The sequence below is a fragment of the Trachemys scripta genome, chromosome 11 (assembly GCF_013100865.1).
Source record: "Trachemys scripta elegans isolate TJP31775 chromosome 11, CAS_Tse_1.0, whole genome shotgun sequence".
In the NCBI taxonomy this organism is placed as follows: Eukaryota; Metazoa; Chordata; order Testudines; family Emydidae; genus Trachemys; species Trachemys scripta.
In genome coordinates this window covers 29,862,334-29,877,600 of record NC_048308.1, presented here as the reverse complement: position 1 = coordinate 29,877,600, position 15,267 = coordinate 29,862,334, and the positions used below count along the sequence as shown (strand labels likewise).

Sequence of the window (15,267 nt, the reverse complement as noted above, 5' to 3'; positions counted from 1 at the left end):
TTTTAAATATTGTTGAAAGAAGTCTAGAACTTCTTGAAAACTAACAATATTGCAGCTATATCAGGATTTTGGATGTCGATATGGGAAGCAGGGAGAAGCTGTTATAAAATTATATAAAAAGTTTTATACCATTGGTTTTAAACAGAGACAGACCCCTCTTTATCCTGAACACTCAACACATCTGTCTGTGTAGAGAAAGCCAGCTTGGGAGAAATAGGTTTGTATCTCCCTTTCATATGACCAAGACACAATTTTGTAAACAAACAAACCAACCAACCAGAAGTGTTATATTCTCCCCAGACTTGACCCCTACAATTATAGGCAAGAAATATTAAAATGGTCAAAAAAGTGGTCTTCAGATTAAAATTCTGTGCCTGCATCAGTTCTATATCTAGCTAAACTGAAGGCACTCCTACAGCACAGAAGCTTTGTCTGGGAAATGGAGGTAGCGCACTGGGGAAAAAATTACAAAATTGAAACTGGGGCTCAACTGCCATTCTCCTGTGTGGTCCTTATAGGCTTTGTACTTAAATAGAGGCTATAGGAGATAGTCCTAGGGAACACCTAAGCAGAGTAATTACAGTGCCTGACTCCAGCCACCACATAGTGCTGCAGCAGTAACAATTCAATTCTCCATCCATAACCACCTCCTCTGTCGGTTGCTTCCACCTGTACAACGGAGCAGAAGAGAAGATGATCTTCTCTGCAGAGGCCTTAGAAATAAGTGATAGTAGCAGCAGCTCCTCACAGCCCCAGATTTTTGGGCAATTATTGCTAAGAGGAGGAAGGATGAGAGTGGAAGCATGGAGAAGACGACATGAAATACATGAAATTGGGGAAGAGGGAGGGGAAATAGTGTAGAGGTGAGACAACCATCCTCCCCTCCCCCGGAAATATGGAATGAGTGAAACTTCAAGAAAAGACAGTACTCATCAATCAAGTATGTAGCTGCAGAGGAGAAAGGAAGAACAATGCCTTTGCATTAAATATGTCAAAGAACTTCACCTCTACCCCAATATAACGTGATCTGATATAACACGAATTCGGATATAACGCGGTAAAGCAGTGCTCTGGGGGGGCGGGGCTGCGCGCTCCAGCGGATCAAAGCAAGTTCGATATAACGTGGTTTCACCTATAACGCAGTAAGATTTTTTGGCTCCCGAGGACAGCGTTATATCGGGGTAGAGGTGTACTTAGATTTGGGACTATAAACCCACTGCCGTAAAAAGCTTACTTCACAGTGTATATATAAAAACCCACCTACATTAGATTCAATATACTTGATCATTTGTATTTTCTCCCCTCAGAAAAGAATACATTACCACCTCCACAAGATGAACATAGTAAGGTGTTCATTATAAATGAAGACATTAAACACGGAAGTTACTGAACAGATTGTGAGACCAGTGCCAACAAATCAGTAAATCGGGGATGTATCTTAGACCTCGTGAAGGGAAAAAGGTACTTTAAAAAGGATATGTGTTAGCCAGTATGTTTTAATTAAGGCTGTCAAGCAATTAAACAAATTAATCGTGATTAATCGCGCTGTGAAACCAATTAATCACACTGTTAAACAATAACAGAATACCATTTATATAAATATTTTTGGATGTTTGCCACATTTTCAAATACTTGTATATTGATTTTAATTACAAACACAGAATACAAGATATACAGTGCTCACTTTATATTTATTTTTGATTACAAATATTTGCACTGTAAAAAACAAAAATACTATTTTTCAGTTCACCTAATACAAGTACTGTAGTGCAATTTCTTTATTGTGAAAGTTGAACTTACAAATGTAGAATTATGTACAAAAAAATAACTGCATTCAAAAATAAAACAATGTAAAGCTTTAGAGCCTACAAGTGCACTCAGTCCTACTTCTTGTTCAGCCAATCACTCAAACAAGCTTGTTTACATTTGCAGGAGATAATGTTGCCTGCTTCTTGTTTACGTCACCTGAAAGTACGAACAGGCATTCTCGTGGCACTGCTGTAGCTGGCGTCACAAGATATTTACATACCAGATGCAATAAAGATTCATATGTCCTTCCATGCTTCAACCACCATTCCAAAGGATATGCGTCCATGCTGATGACAGGTTGCTGGTGGCCAAAAGCATGAAGGAGCACACGAATGTTTAGCATATCTGGTATGTAAATACCTTGCAACACCAGCTACAAACATGTCATGCAAGCAGCTTTTCTCACTTTCAGGTGACATTGTAAACAACAAGCAGGCAGCAGTATCTCCCATAAATGTAAACAAACTTGTTTGTCTTAGCGATTGGCTGAACAAGAAGTAGGACTGAATGGATTTGTAGGCTCTAAAGTTTTACATTGTTTTGTTTTGGAGTGCAGTTATGTAACAAAAACGTCTACATTTGTAAGTTGCACTTTCACGATAAAGAGATTGCACTACAGACTTGTATGAGGTGAATTGAAAAATACTATTTCTTTTATCATTTTTATAGTGCAAATATTTGTAATAAAAATAATAATATAAAGTGAGCACTGTACACTTTGTATTCTGTGTTGTAACAGAAATCAATATATTTGTAAATGTAGACAAACATCCAAAAATATTTAATAAATTTCAATTGCTATTTTATTGTTTAACAGCGCAATTTAATCTTTTAATCACAATTAATTTTTTTTAGTTAATCGCGTGAGTTAACTGCGATTAATCGCCAGCCCTAATTTTAATTATGTGGTATTTTAAAATGTGTTAGCACCTAAGTTAGATAGTATAACACCATTAAAGAGAGTTGGCTGGCTGTGGTATGACAGAATTTCCATTTGTTCAGTTGTATGTTTTAAAAACTTAAGAAATTATGTACAGAAATCAAGTAAGAATTTAAAATTATAAAGTCAAGCATAAAAAAAAGTTAGGAAATGACAGGTTGAAAGTTGCCTGTGCAACCTAAATTTGCCCCTCATGTGTATGCATTATGGTTCAATCTTTCTAGCAAGTGTAATAGGGTATCAGTTACTGAGGCTGTCATTTCTGCATCTGTATGCCGAAGTCTTCATATGGAAGCTATTTTCCATCATTGCAGACGTCACTGGGTTTTATCAGATTTGTTGCATTTCACTCCTAAGTGTATCAAGACATCATGATAAATTCTAACAAGTTACCCAAAAAAAAGGAATCACAGACCTAGAATTTGAAGTCTTTGTATCTCATTAACAATTTGCTGAGCTAACCTGTCTTTCTCCTTCCCTGTGCCATTAGTAAGTGTGGAGGACCATCATGGCTTTGAGAATTAGACCCATTCAATGTAATATACACATACGGACATGCACCCTCCATACACTGGGCAACTTCTTAGGATCCCTATCCTCATTTTAAGAGCTCTGCTTAGGGTTGCCAAATGTCCAGTTTTCAACCGCAAAGCCCGTCAAAAAGGACCCTGGCGGTCAGCCGCACAGTGAGACTAAGGCAGGCTCCCTGCCTGCCCTGGCTCTGTGCTGCTCCCAGAAGCGGCCAGCATGTCCGACTCCTAGGCGAGCAGCGCACCGAGCCCCCAGGTCCCTCCGCCTAAGAGCAGGACATGTCGGCCGCTTCCAGGAGCCACCTGAGGTAACCACCCAGCCAGAGCCTGCACCCCCTCCCACACCTCAATCCCAAAGAGAAACCAATATAGCAGTAATGATACAACCAGTTTTGCAAATGCTGTACAGTTTGTGCCTTGCCTTTGCCACACATTTCAGTTAATGGCACTGTACTAGCTTTCTGTACACAAAAATAGAAGGAACAAGGAAGACACTGTATACACCATTCCACCAGGTATTTTTTATAAACATCTAAAAAATGGTTATTAGATTTTGCTATTAACTAGCTGTAGGTCTTAAATTATGGACAGATTTGATCTATTATCCTTGGTAATATGAAGTAACAGCAAAAAGGATATTTTGTCTCTACATAAGACACTAATTTATAGTTTAGCATCAAAATAGGTACTGATATACTGTAAAGGTTTGACAAGTGGTGAACAATTAATCTGCCTTCTATGCAGTATTCTATTTCTGAATGTGACAAACAAATAACCAGAAGGCTGCGCAAGCACAAAGTAGAGGGAGATGCCTAGAGCTTCAGAGGAAAAGGTAGGTGAAGCGTGAAACCCCTCCCAGTCAGCTCCTGGGCTGCACCGGGCAGCGTCCCAGGCAGCATGACTAGAAGAGGACTTGGCCCCGCGCCTTCTCTTCAGGCTCTGGCTCCGCCCCCTCCACTCCCCACCTGGGCCAGCTGCTGGAGGGGCACTCAACCCTTCATGCCCCTCCAACGAATTGCCTATGGACCTTTGATTAGTAAATGTCTGGCACATTTTTTCAGCCCTGCATTAGAGGCTAGTTTTATTTGTATACTTCAATCTTGAGACAGCTCCATTTATTTGTAAAACCAAAGATGTAGGTTAAATTCCCAGTGGTGTATGCCTACGGCAGTAATTTTAAAATATTACAGCACACGTACCACCAGCACTTATAGTAGATGTGAACACCTAATAGGAATCTCCTTTGCTGGGGGGGGGAATATAATTCAACAATACTTGGAAATGGAAGTTTATTTTAATTTGCCGAGTTCTGCTACATGGATACATACATGATATCTAGCATTTCAAACTTCGTATGACTATATATGTTCAGGAAAAGAAATTGTAGACCAAATGCCCACAGAATGCTGCACAAATGCAATATATTAAACTGATTTCTTGCTATAGAAGTAATTTTGTTTTCTGGACAATGTTTCTAAAGATAGGAAACATCAGGAGGCAGCAATTCCTAAATGTAGATAAATTTAGGAGAGGGGAACTTTTTTGTTAAGAAGTTAGACAAATCTACTGGAGACCTGATGTAGGTTCAGATTTAGGATTGGGGGTGGGGAGGACCGGCAGAAGAGGAGGTAAACAATAAAATTACAAATATCAGGCTTCTACACTGACAGCTCACCCTAGGCCAGTGGTTCTCAAACTTTTGTACTGGTGACCCCTTTCACATAGCAAGCCTCTGAGTGCGACCCCTCTTATAAATTAAAAACTTGTTTTTATATATTTAACACCATTATAAATGCTGGAGGCAAAGCGGGGTTTGGGGTGGAGGCTGACAGCTCGCAATCCCCCATGTAATAACCTCGCAACCCCCTAAGGGGTCCCGACCCCCAGTTTGAGAACCCCTGCCCTAGGCAGAAACAGCTTCAAAACTTGGGTTTCTGTTTCTAAACCCTTTTCCTCTTCCTGAAACAGAATAAAATTCACATTTTTGAGTTACAAAAACACTTTGGTCATGTGCTGCCATTAACATGTGTAAATTCTACAAATTAAGTGTATGTTTTAGTACTACATAAACACAGTTCTAATTCTTTCCTTGTACTCCTGGCATATATCCCTACCTAGATTTCACACAAATCCAAGACTCCAGAGGCAAAACTCTCATAAAAGTTTTCATGTGTTGCCTTGTAATGTCATTTTAAGATTTCTATAAAAGGCAGTATGCTAAAAAAATAAGAAAAATATTTTGGATAATTATATTTATTTAAAAAGTGTATATAATGGTGTAACAATATAGATTATGGCATTTGGAAAGAGTGTTTAACTTGGCAGCACAAACTGGTTAAACTGGTTATACATACTTCCACAAATTCCTAATGAAGGAACATCTGCTACAAGGCAAGTATTTTCTAAAAGACAAGATATAATGTAGCTCATCCACATAGAATACAGAGTTTTATACTATAGGCAATCTAGTTATCTAGTGCTAGTAGAATAATAATCCCTTGTATGTTGGATAAATTGAAAATTGTTGAATTCATACTCATGAATAATTCAAGTTTAGAAAATTTCATCAAAATGCATCATATTCCATCTTTTGGACTGAATGTTATACACAGTTTTGGAACTATTTCTCTCCTCTCTTTCATCAGAGACGATGTTGGAATCTACACTAATGAAGAATAACTCACTGTGTGGTATTTTAGATTAGAATACAAATATGCTGAGAGATGTTTCTTTAAAGAAGGATATTTATAACACTTCTCAGAAGCAATACTGTATAAATATAGGTTATTAGGGTTCTCTGTCATTTCAAGTTTCATTATATTGCAGATTCCTCAAAGCCAACTCGAGTGTTATCCTGGTTTTAACTTTTAAAGCACTAAAAAATTACTAAAAATTTATCTAGTCAATTTCCATAGATTGGCAGCTCCTTTCTTCTGTCATTATTATTCACACACACACACACACACACACACACACTACAAAGGTATATAGGCAGTTTCTCCCATATATACCCTCACCTGTAGTGCCTCTGCTGGCAACCACAGTGAAACTCTCACCTGTTTTCTGTGATCCAGTTGTGCCAATGCAGGCCATAGGACATCAAGCCACTCAGTCACTGAAGGATCAGTAATTTCACACCTGTGTATCCTTCAATCATTTCCCAGCAGCCCCTCTCCAGATGATGACTTCCACATTTGAACAATTAATATGAAAACTAGACTACCACAGGGACCTGCTTGCACTGTTAATAACTAGTTCCTTTGAACCAGTATTTAAAATGGTGTAAGCGCTCACATAGGCAGGATAAAACCTTTGTTGCCACTATTTCAGAGAGTAACAAAATCCTAGTGCAGGCAGGCCTCAAGTGCACTGATGCCCCAAGAAGAGCGAGGCCTCATTCAAAAGGACTTGCTTGACACTTGCATCCTTTTAACTGGTTTCAGAGTAGCAGCCGTGTTAGTCTGTATCCGCAAAAAGAAGAACAGGAGTACTTGTGGCACCTTAGAGACTAACAAATTTATTAGAGCATAAGCTTTCGTGGACTACAGATCACATCTGGGATTGGGAGTAGGCATCCTGCCCTGTAGCAGACGAAAAGCATCCTCTCTTTCAAGTCAAATGTGGCCTGCCAAGTCTTCCTGTGTGGCCCACCAGTTCACCTTAAAAAAAGTTTATAATTAAATTCATGAACAGTGAAGCGCTGCGGATCATTTATAATGATTTCCTTAGTAAGTAACTTAATGGCAGTGCTTAATTTGTAATGAAAGAGGTGCCGGCGCTCAGCCCCAGCAAGCCCTGGCTCAAATTAAGCAATGGCTGGGCAGCCAGAGAGCAGCGGCAGTTTATCAGAATAGCCAGAATCTAGCCATCTATCTTTTAACGATATTTGGATCAATGTCTCTCTGAGAATCTGGGTTTTCTACCATGAACATTATATAAAAAAAACAAACAAAAAAAACCACAATACTGCAATCACCTGACAGATGAACATCTTCACCAGTATATGTGCCTTGCCCTGACCTCTTACAAATCACTCTTCAAAAAACTTACTAGAAATCATCGATGTCACCTCCCCCATTAGATATTGTCACAAATACAGGTAATAATGTTGATTTATAAACTTGGTTAAAAGACAAAATACTAATACTTACATTGCAATAATGGTCTTTACTGGCAGCTGGGTTTTTTTGTTTTTGTTTTTTTTGTCAGCCTTCTATGCAAATGGCCCAACTCTTATCATAAAATTCTCAAATCAACCCACAGGTAGATCTAATTGAGTGATCTATCTAGATCACTGATATAGAGTTTAGACTTCTTTCTGCCCACCTAAAAGGACAGGACCATTCTGTTCTTTGTATGCCACTATTTACAGAAGCCGCAACTGTCCAACCCAAAGGTGTTGGTTTCTGGCAGTCACATGCCATGCTAAAGACAGGTAGCATCATCACCCTCTATGACATGTTTGTGTGTCAGTTCTTCCTGCAACACCGTATCATCTGCACTATCCAGGTGCCTCTGTGAACTCTCCAGCTAGCATTTGGAGTTTAATGCATTCTTCCCAGATCCCATAGTACATTCAAGTGATTTCACCTGCTTGGCTGTTCCAAGATTAAGACTTCCAGTCAGTTCACAGAATTGACAGTTTTATCTCCAAGGATTGTGGGCTAGGGGTCATGCCAAAGTCTAACGAACTAGGTCTTGGAAAGATACGGGGCACGCCTACACTGCAAAACAAAAACACTACACAAACCCTGCAACAGTGAGTCTCAGAGCCTGAGTCAACTGACACGGGTCACAGGGCGAAAGATAGCAATGCAGATGTTCCTGCTCAGGCTGGAGCCCAGGCTCTGAGAACCACCGTCGTCTCCAGGGTTGAGCTTCAATTGAGTTCAAACTGACTGACACGGGGTGGGGTGTTTTTGGGGGGGAGGGGAGCAGATCGGGGGGGTTGGTTTGGGGGGGAGGCATAGTACCCTAGGGGATGTCTAAGTGCATCCCTAGTTTAGGTGGATGATTTGTTCCTCGTTTGAATTCCATGTGAACAGTTAATGTTCTGTTATCTGTTCCATGGAATCAAGTTCTTCACCCATCAGAGTTGGTTACCCTCTCCCCTCAGTACACAAGAGTCCAGTTTCCAAAAGAATTTCTGTGGACTAAATCTGTTTCAGGCACGGGACCTCTGAAGTTCTTCTTTGGTGATCACTGCTCATAGAGACTGGACAAGCCAGTTATCTTAAGTAGGAGACTAGAGATCTTCACTCTGATTGCTGCTACCATTATGACAAAGGTTAATAAGAGGTGGGGGGAAAATAATGACTTATCCGGGTAGTGGAGCACATGCTATTTCATCTGCCTGAATTTTCCCCTTCCAGGCTTAAGCCACTCTAGAAAAATATAAATGTAGTTAGCATTCATGGCAAGCTAAGTGGTCACTAACTTATTTTTGTGCCTCAGATTTTACTCACTTTTGTGGTCTAATAAATCTTTAGGCAAGACACTGGAGTCCAGGGAATGAGAGGAGAATTTAGCACAGACTGTAACTGTGAAGTCAAGCCTTGGGAGTTTCAACCATAAGGAATTATCCTCTGTGGTGACCTTTTAAGTCTTTCCAACATTTAGCCAAAGTCAGCTTAGCATTTGGGGATTCCCAGCAGGATCACGCCATCTTGTGAACAAGGATATGAATCAATATCATTTTTCAGGAAAGAAACCATTCCCTTTACATCAAGAAGTACTGGAGAGCTGCTTAATGAGAGTCTGACAGTTCACAAACACATTTTTAATAGACCTTTCTGGCGTTCTTAGTAGCATCCTGAGTGGAGCATCTATTTTCTCCTCCAGCACCTGATAAGAGTGCACACTTAAGTGATATTTTGCAAAATGCTCTCCTCCCCCGGATTAGCTCAATCATTGTAAACTGGCCTGAACCACAAAGGTCAGGACTGTTTGGATCCAGGGCTTTGGTTATGGACAGCTTCTAGTTTAAATCAGGATATTATGAGTTGAAGTTTCAACTTTGTCCACATATTAGATTCATTATTGCAAGACATATCACAAAATTGCTCAAGTGCACTATGGCACAATGGAGGTATTGAAGTGGACGGAATGACAGCCTAATGTTAGGGAGTCTGATAACAAGGTTCCTTAGATGAAAAGTCAATTGTAAAAAAGTTCTGCATTATCTGAGCCTATTACAAACTGCTTTTTTGGGGGGGGATGGAGGGGAAGGGGCGCTAAGATTATAAATTCACATCCTATCTAGCCTGGAAGACTGTATGACGACTGAAAGAAAAGGGAAAAAAAGAACTAGTAAAATGATACCACCACAAAAGCTAAGAGAGTGAAGATTCATATACTGTGACGGTAAGTGTTTTAAAGTTTTGAACACTTATGTGAGGATTCTGGTCATGGTCACTTAATGGGTTTTAATCTTAAAAAAAATGTAACCCAACCCCTTACCCTTTCATGTGTTCTTTATTCACTGTGAAGCAGCAAAATTTTCAAAAAAGTGTACCCCAACTACATTTTTTTAAAAATCCTTTCCAGGTCACCATTAATTCTTAAAGTTATGTAAAATGCCAATAAAAGACTAGAGCTTCTTGTCAATGACAATGTTTATAGGAACATTTTCAAGTATGCTTGCTTATACACTATTTTGACTATTCAGCATGTAGAAACTACTGTCAAGCACATGGAAAAAGATGGTCCCATTGCACCTCCTTTCCAGATCCATTCCACAGAAGAATATGAGAAATAAAACCCCCTACATAAAGTTACTATAGATAATCTATTTTTCTAAACATGAGGAACTCCCTTCTAAAATAAAGGTATATCAATATACACAAAAGACATTTATTTGTTTTTGAGGGAGGACTGGTCTAAAATGGTATATCAACTAATACAAAAAATAGATAGATTGTACCTTCCACATTCTGGGGGGTCTTAAAAACCTAGACTAACATTTTAGTAAGGGAAAAATACACCAGTCATTAAATGTGGGACTCTCATAAATTCTGTGTCTGCTGAATGCCACTTGCTCATATGATTTATAAATCTATGCGGGAGCACCCAGGATATTGCCGTGCCTAACTCAGCTTCTTCTGAAGTCAATGCAGAGCTAGACCAGTGCTGAGTGTTTTTGAAAATCTCACCCTTATTCAGGAAGGGGGCAGAGGCAGCAAACCGTCTCATATGCCCTGAGGAATCTTATGTATTATATCACAGTATCTCTCCAAGGGATTGGCTACAATTGAGAGTTAGAGCACATTAAAGCAGCCCCGGGTGCCCTAGCTCACTACCCGTCCACACTGGCAAGGCACGTAGGGTGCTCTGACTCCAGGGCTACAGCACTCCTGGAACTTCACCTCGGCGAGAAGATTAACACTTGGTGCGCATTGGCTGAAACGCCTGGGTGTCAGTGTGAACGAGGTGTTGCATTACTGCGCTCTGATCAGCCTCCAGAAACGTCCCATAATCCCCTTAAGTCAAGTGGTCACTCTTGTCATTGTTTTGGAATCACTGCAGGCATGCCAATATGCCCTTTGAAAGCTCCGTTTCTGACAGCCAGCATGCTTATTCCAAGACAAAGCAACCATTACTGTGGAATGCTGGGGGGGGGAGGAGAAGAGGTAGGCGGTCTGTTTTGCTGTCTGAACTTACAAGACAGCATGCTGACATGCTCTCAGCCCCCCAAAAACCCACTCTCTCTCCCCCCACATACACACAACACGCTCCCTGTCACACACCACTCCACCCCTCCACCCCACCCCCCTCATTTGAAAAGCACATTGCAGCCACTTGCATGCTGGGATAGCTACCACAATGCACTGCTCTCTGTGACTGTTGCAAGAGCTGCTAATGTGGCCACGCCAGTGCGCTTGCAACTGTCAGTGTGGACAGATTGCAACGCTTTCCCTACTGCACTCTACGAAGGCTGGTTTAACTCAAAGCGCTCTATATCTGCAAGTGTAGCCATGCCCCAAGTTCCTGAAGTCCTAAGTCCAAGTTTTAAAAAGTGACTAGTGATTTTGTGCGCCTAAGTGGAGGCATGTTCACGAGGCCTGATTTTCAGAAGATAGGGATTCACCAGTTTCTTAAAAATCAGGGTCCTTTAAAGCATCTCCATTTGGGCATCCAAAATCATTAGTCATTTATGAAAATGTGGGCCCAGCATTTAATATAGGTAGCCAAGTCTTTATTGTTCTATTAACATCCAAGAAATGCATCTTGGTTCAAAGCAGAAAGGCGTGATATCTAGGATACAATGAAGTGAAATATAATTTCCCATTTGTGGAAAAACAGTAGGAATTTAAAGCTCAAAGCTTGATTCCACCCTGATACATGGTCTGGCAAGACCTGCAATAAAGCAGACAGCCAGCAACTTAGTTGACACACTTGACCGAACAGCTGGCCACTAAGAATAGGCTTACAAATGAGGAGAAAATTGGGCACTGAAGAAAGCAATAAAAACAGAACTCATAAGAGCACTGGAAATTGTGCCGACATCCTTTGCTTAACTCAGCTTTTACGGACAGCACAGAAGTAACATGCATTTAAGCACACAAATTCCAGTCCAAACCCTTCTCCAAACCAGTAGCCCCAAAGCAGTTCAGAAATGACAGCATTTACACTGGGGACAGAGACTCAACAACAAAGTATCTATTTGATAGCTAGTAGTTTTGATAAAGGATTAAGGTTGGGGAAAGCATTAATCTGGTCGTGCCCACTGCTTAAAATTATTAGTTTCTGAATTGCAGGGTGGACTTTTAGACTTTTCCTGGCTTTGTTCAGAGTTCAGACTGAAGGAGCCTATTCTGAATCCTGACTCAGTAGTGACATGATAGAAGTCTGTTCAAGGGTGATCTACAAATACAAAATGTGGATTTTTGTCCTTTTTTGCTTCTTTACATAGTAGACCTGAATGACTACTTTCAAAAGATTATTTTTCTACTTATCTCTAAACATTAGAAATTCAGGTACTGTCAGTTTTAGAAGACGCTTCAGGAATGTTTCCACTAACAAATTTTTCAAAGGTTTCCCCATCATTGCCAATGCTTTTTGCTCCAGCTGTGTCAGCGATTTTGGTAGCCCTTGTATGGACAGGTCACCAGCTGCTGCAGCTATTTTAACTACTATGTCAGAGAATGCTTGTAATAGCCAGCATCCTAGCTACATAAGATTCACAACATTACTAAGCATGGTGAGGCTGAATAAGTAATATAACAAAAAGTGTTCCCTACAATAGACATCCCCAAATAAAGACTAGAGAACCAGTGATTTCATCATACTGCAAGTCAAGAATGAAAGTTGAACAATTGGAAGGGGAAGGGATTTTTAGTTTCACACTCTTGTTTGCTTTTGTTAGCAACAGTTTTACCTTCATACTAAACAACAGTTTGGATACAGGATATCTTTGTTCAAGATTCAGCACTCCCAATCCCTCAATTAAAATGTTAGAACTCACAACAAACAAGAGGTTTTCAAGTAAAACCAGACCTGATATTTCCATGATAAACGACGAGCCAAGAAAAAACAATCAAATGAATAAACCACCACACAGACAAACTGCCAGGCTTGCTTCACAAACCATAAAGCAGCAAAGAAAGGAACAATTTCAATTTAAAAAAAGTCCTCTGGTGCTAACTTCTAAAACAAAACAAGACAGAAAGGATCACCTTGTGCATTGGCACTCAATTGGGACTCAGGATATCCAGGTTAAATTCCCAGCTCTGCCACAGACTGCTTGAATGATATTAGGCAAATCACTTACTCTTTCTGTGCCTCAATAGAATGGGGTTAACAAAACTGCCTTTTGTAGGTCTTGTCTATGTAGACCATAAGCTTCTGGGGACAGGCAGGGGCTGCCTCTTAGGCCACCTCTACACTACCCGCTGGATCGGCAGGTAGTAACCTATCGGGGATCGATTTATCACGTCTCATCTAGATGCGATAAATCAATCCCCGAATCAACGCCCGTACTCCACCTCAGCAGGAAGAGTAAGCGGAGTCGACGGGGGAGCTGCAGCGGTCGACTTGCCGCCGTGAGGACGGCCAGGTAAGTCAAACTAAGATACTTCGACTTCAGCTACGCAAATAGCGTAGCTGAAGTTGCGTATATTAGATTGATCACCCCCCCCCCAGTGTAGAACAGCCCGTACTAACAGATAGTTATACTGAAGTCCCCAATCATAGGGCCTATAGCTACTACAGTAAGAGGTGATAAACAGTAAGTTAGAAGATCTTTACTAACATTTCAAAGATATCCTGCACTCAATGTTTAATTAAACAATGACATGGATGAAATAGGAAGTGTGCATATCTTCTTTTTTGCTGCTTAATGCATAGGTAACAGCCCTGAATGCTTTTCTCACCTCTCAAAAGTAGAGTGGGATGGCATTTCCTACTTCTTTTCTAACCGTGCAAATGTCAGAAGTCATTGTCTTCCTTCTTTTATCAGTCGACTCCTTGGAAGACTAGACAAGTGGAGAGGATGCTTTGAAAGAGAAGGGGTGTTTGAATCTAAGAGATTTTTCTCTGATTCAAAAAGGCACCTTTCCCCCCCAAATCTATTCATAACTGGTAGAAGAGACAATGTTCTGCACACATACTGAAAAGAAAAGAAAAGCCCTTTGAATGTATTTTACATGGATAAAACTGGCCAATCCTCATAGCTGATGCTGAGCCAGGCTCTTATTTTGGTTCAAATGTGAAGTAAATTGTTTCTTGTTTCCAAGCAGTCTCTCTTTGGGTCTGATTCTTAATGGAGATACAAAATAACTAAGAGCTTGGGGAGAGAAAAGAATCTGTGTCCCATTGGCAGGGGAAAATACCTTAGGGACAGACTAGAATAGAAACACTACAGCAACTATTTGTACTCTAGTGAAATGTACATGCCACCCATCCCCCATTTTTAATTTTTTTAAGACTCCAAATACTATGCCACGTATTTAAGTGTCAGTATCATATTCCAATGAAAAAAAGGTAGAAATAAAGAACTAGAGCATTTTTGCCTACAAACTATAGGATAGCCTCATAAGCTATAGCAACAAGAATAAAATGCCGATTTCACAATCTTTTAAAATAAAAACAAAACAGTGAACCTTTTTGGTTTTCACAGGATTGTTTTAAATAACTTGGCTGGAAGAAAAAAGTATTGTAGAAAACCTGCATTACCTAATCACAAAATATAGTCTTATTAAATCTGACAGCAATATTGTGAATGACAAAACCAAGCTGGTGGCACTGTGAAAGAACAGAAAGAGTTGCATACTCTGTTTAATTCACTTTTTACTTCAGGAGTCTGCAGGTGTACAATTTCTATTGCCATGAATGCAGAAGCTCGATACTTAGCTGGAATCTGAAGTTATTATATAATCCTGAGCTATCAATACAAAACAAATTCTAAACCTTTACATCCGACATGTCTAGGACAGAGATAAGAATATGCTTCACTTCCTCGAGAAGATGGAGGTGAGGGGCAATGTGGAATTAAATCAGCAAAACTTTGCATAATTCAAGACTACACAGCGACTTGGCAATACTGTCCATTTCCCTTCCTCTCCCCACTAAAATGACAAGTGATAATCATAGTATCATAGAAGATTAGGGTTGGAAGAGACCTCAGGAGGTCATCTAGTCCAAACCCCTGCTCAAAGCAGGACCAACACCAACTAAATCATCCCAGCCAGGGTTTTGTCAAGCCAGGCCTTAAAAACCTCTAAGGATGGAGATTCCACCACCTCCCTAGGTAACTCATTCCAGTGCTTCACCACCCTCCTAGTGAAATAGTTTCCTAATACCCAACCTAGACCGCCCCCACTGCAACTTGAGACCATTGCTTCTTGTTCTGTCATCTGACATCACTGAGAACGGCCGAGCACCATCCTCTTTGGAATTCCCCTTCAGGTAGTTGAAGACTGCTATTAAACCCCCTCTCACTCTTCTCTTCTGCAGACTAAACAAGCCCAGTTCCCTCAGCCTCTCCTCGTA

At 40.3% G+C, this 15,267-nt stretch overlaps 1 protein-coding gene across 6 annotated transcripts in view; it reads right to left on the bottom strand.

Annotated features, from left to right (window-relative positions):
• Window positions 1-15,267, bottom strand: part of TANC1 (tetratricopeptide repeat, ankyrin repeat and coiled-coil containing 1) — a 203,312-nt gene that overhangs the window by 159,995 nt on the left and 28,050 nt on the right. The window contains exon 1 of one of the 6 annotated variants that reach the window (XM_034786410.1): window positions 6,336-6,764. The exons of the other annotated variants lie outside the window; for them this stretch is intronic. Within the exon in view, the coding sequence (XP_034642301.1) occupies window positions 6,336-6,379 (44 nt within the window). The 5' untranslated portion in view covers window positions 6,380-6,764. Of the gene's footprint in view, window positions 1-6,335; window positions 6,765-15,267 lie in introns of those variants that run through there. 6 annotated transcript variants of the gene reach the window in all.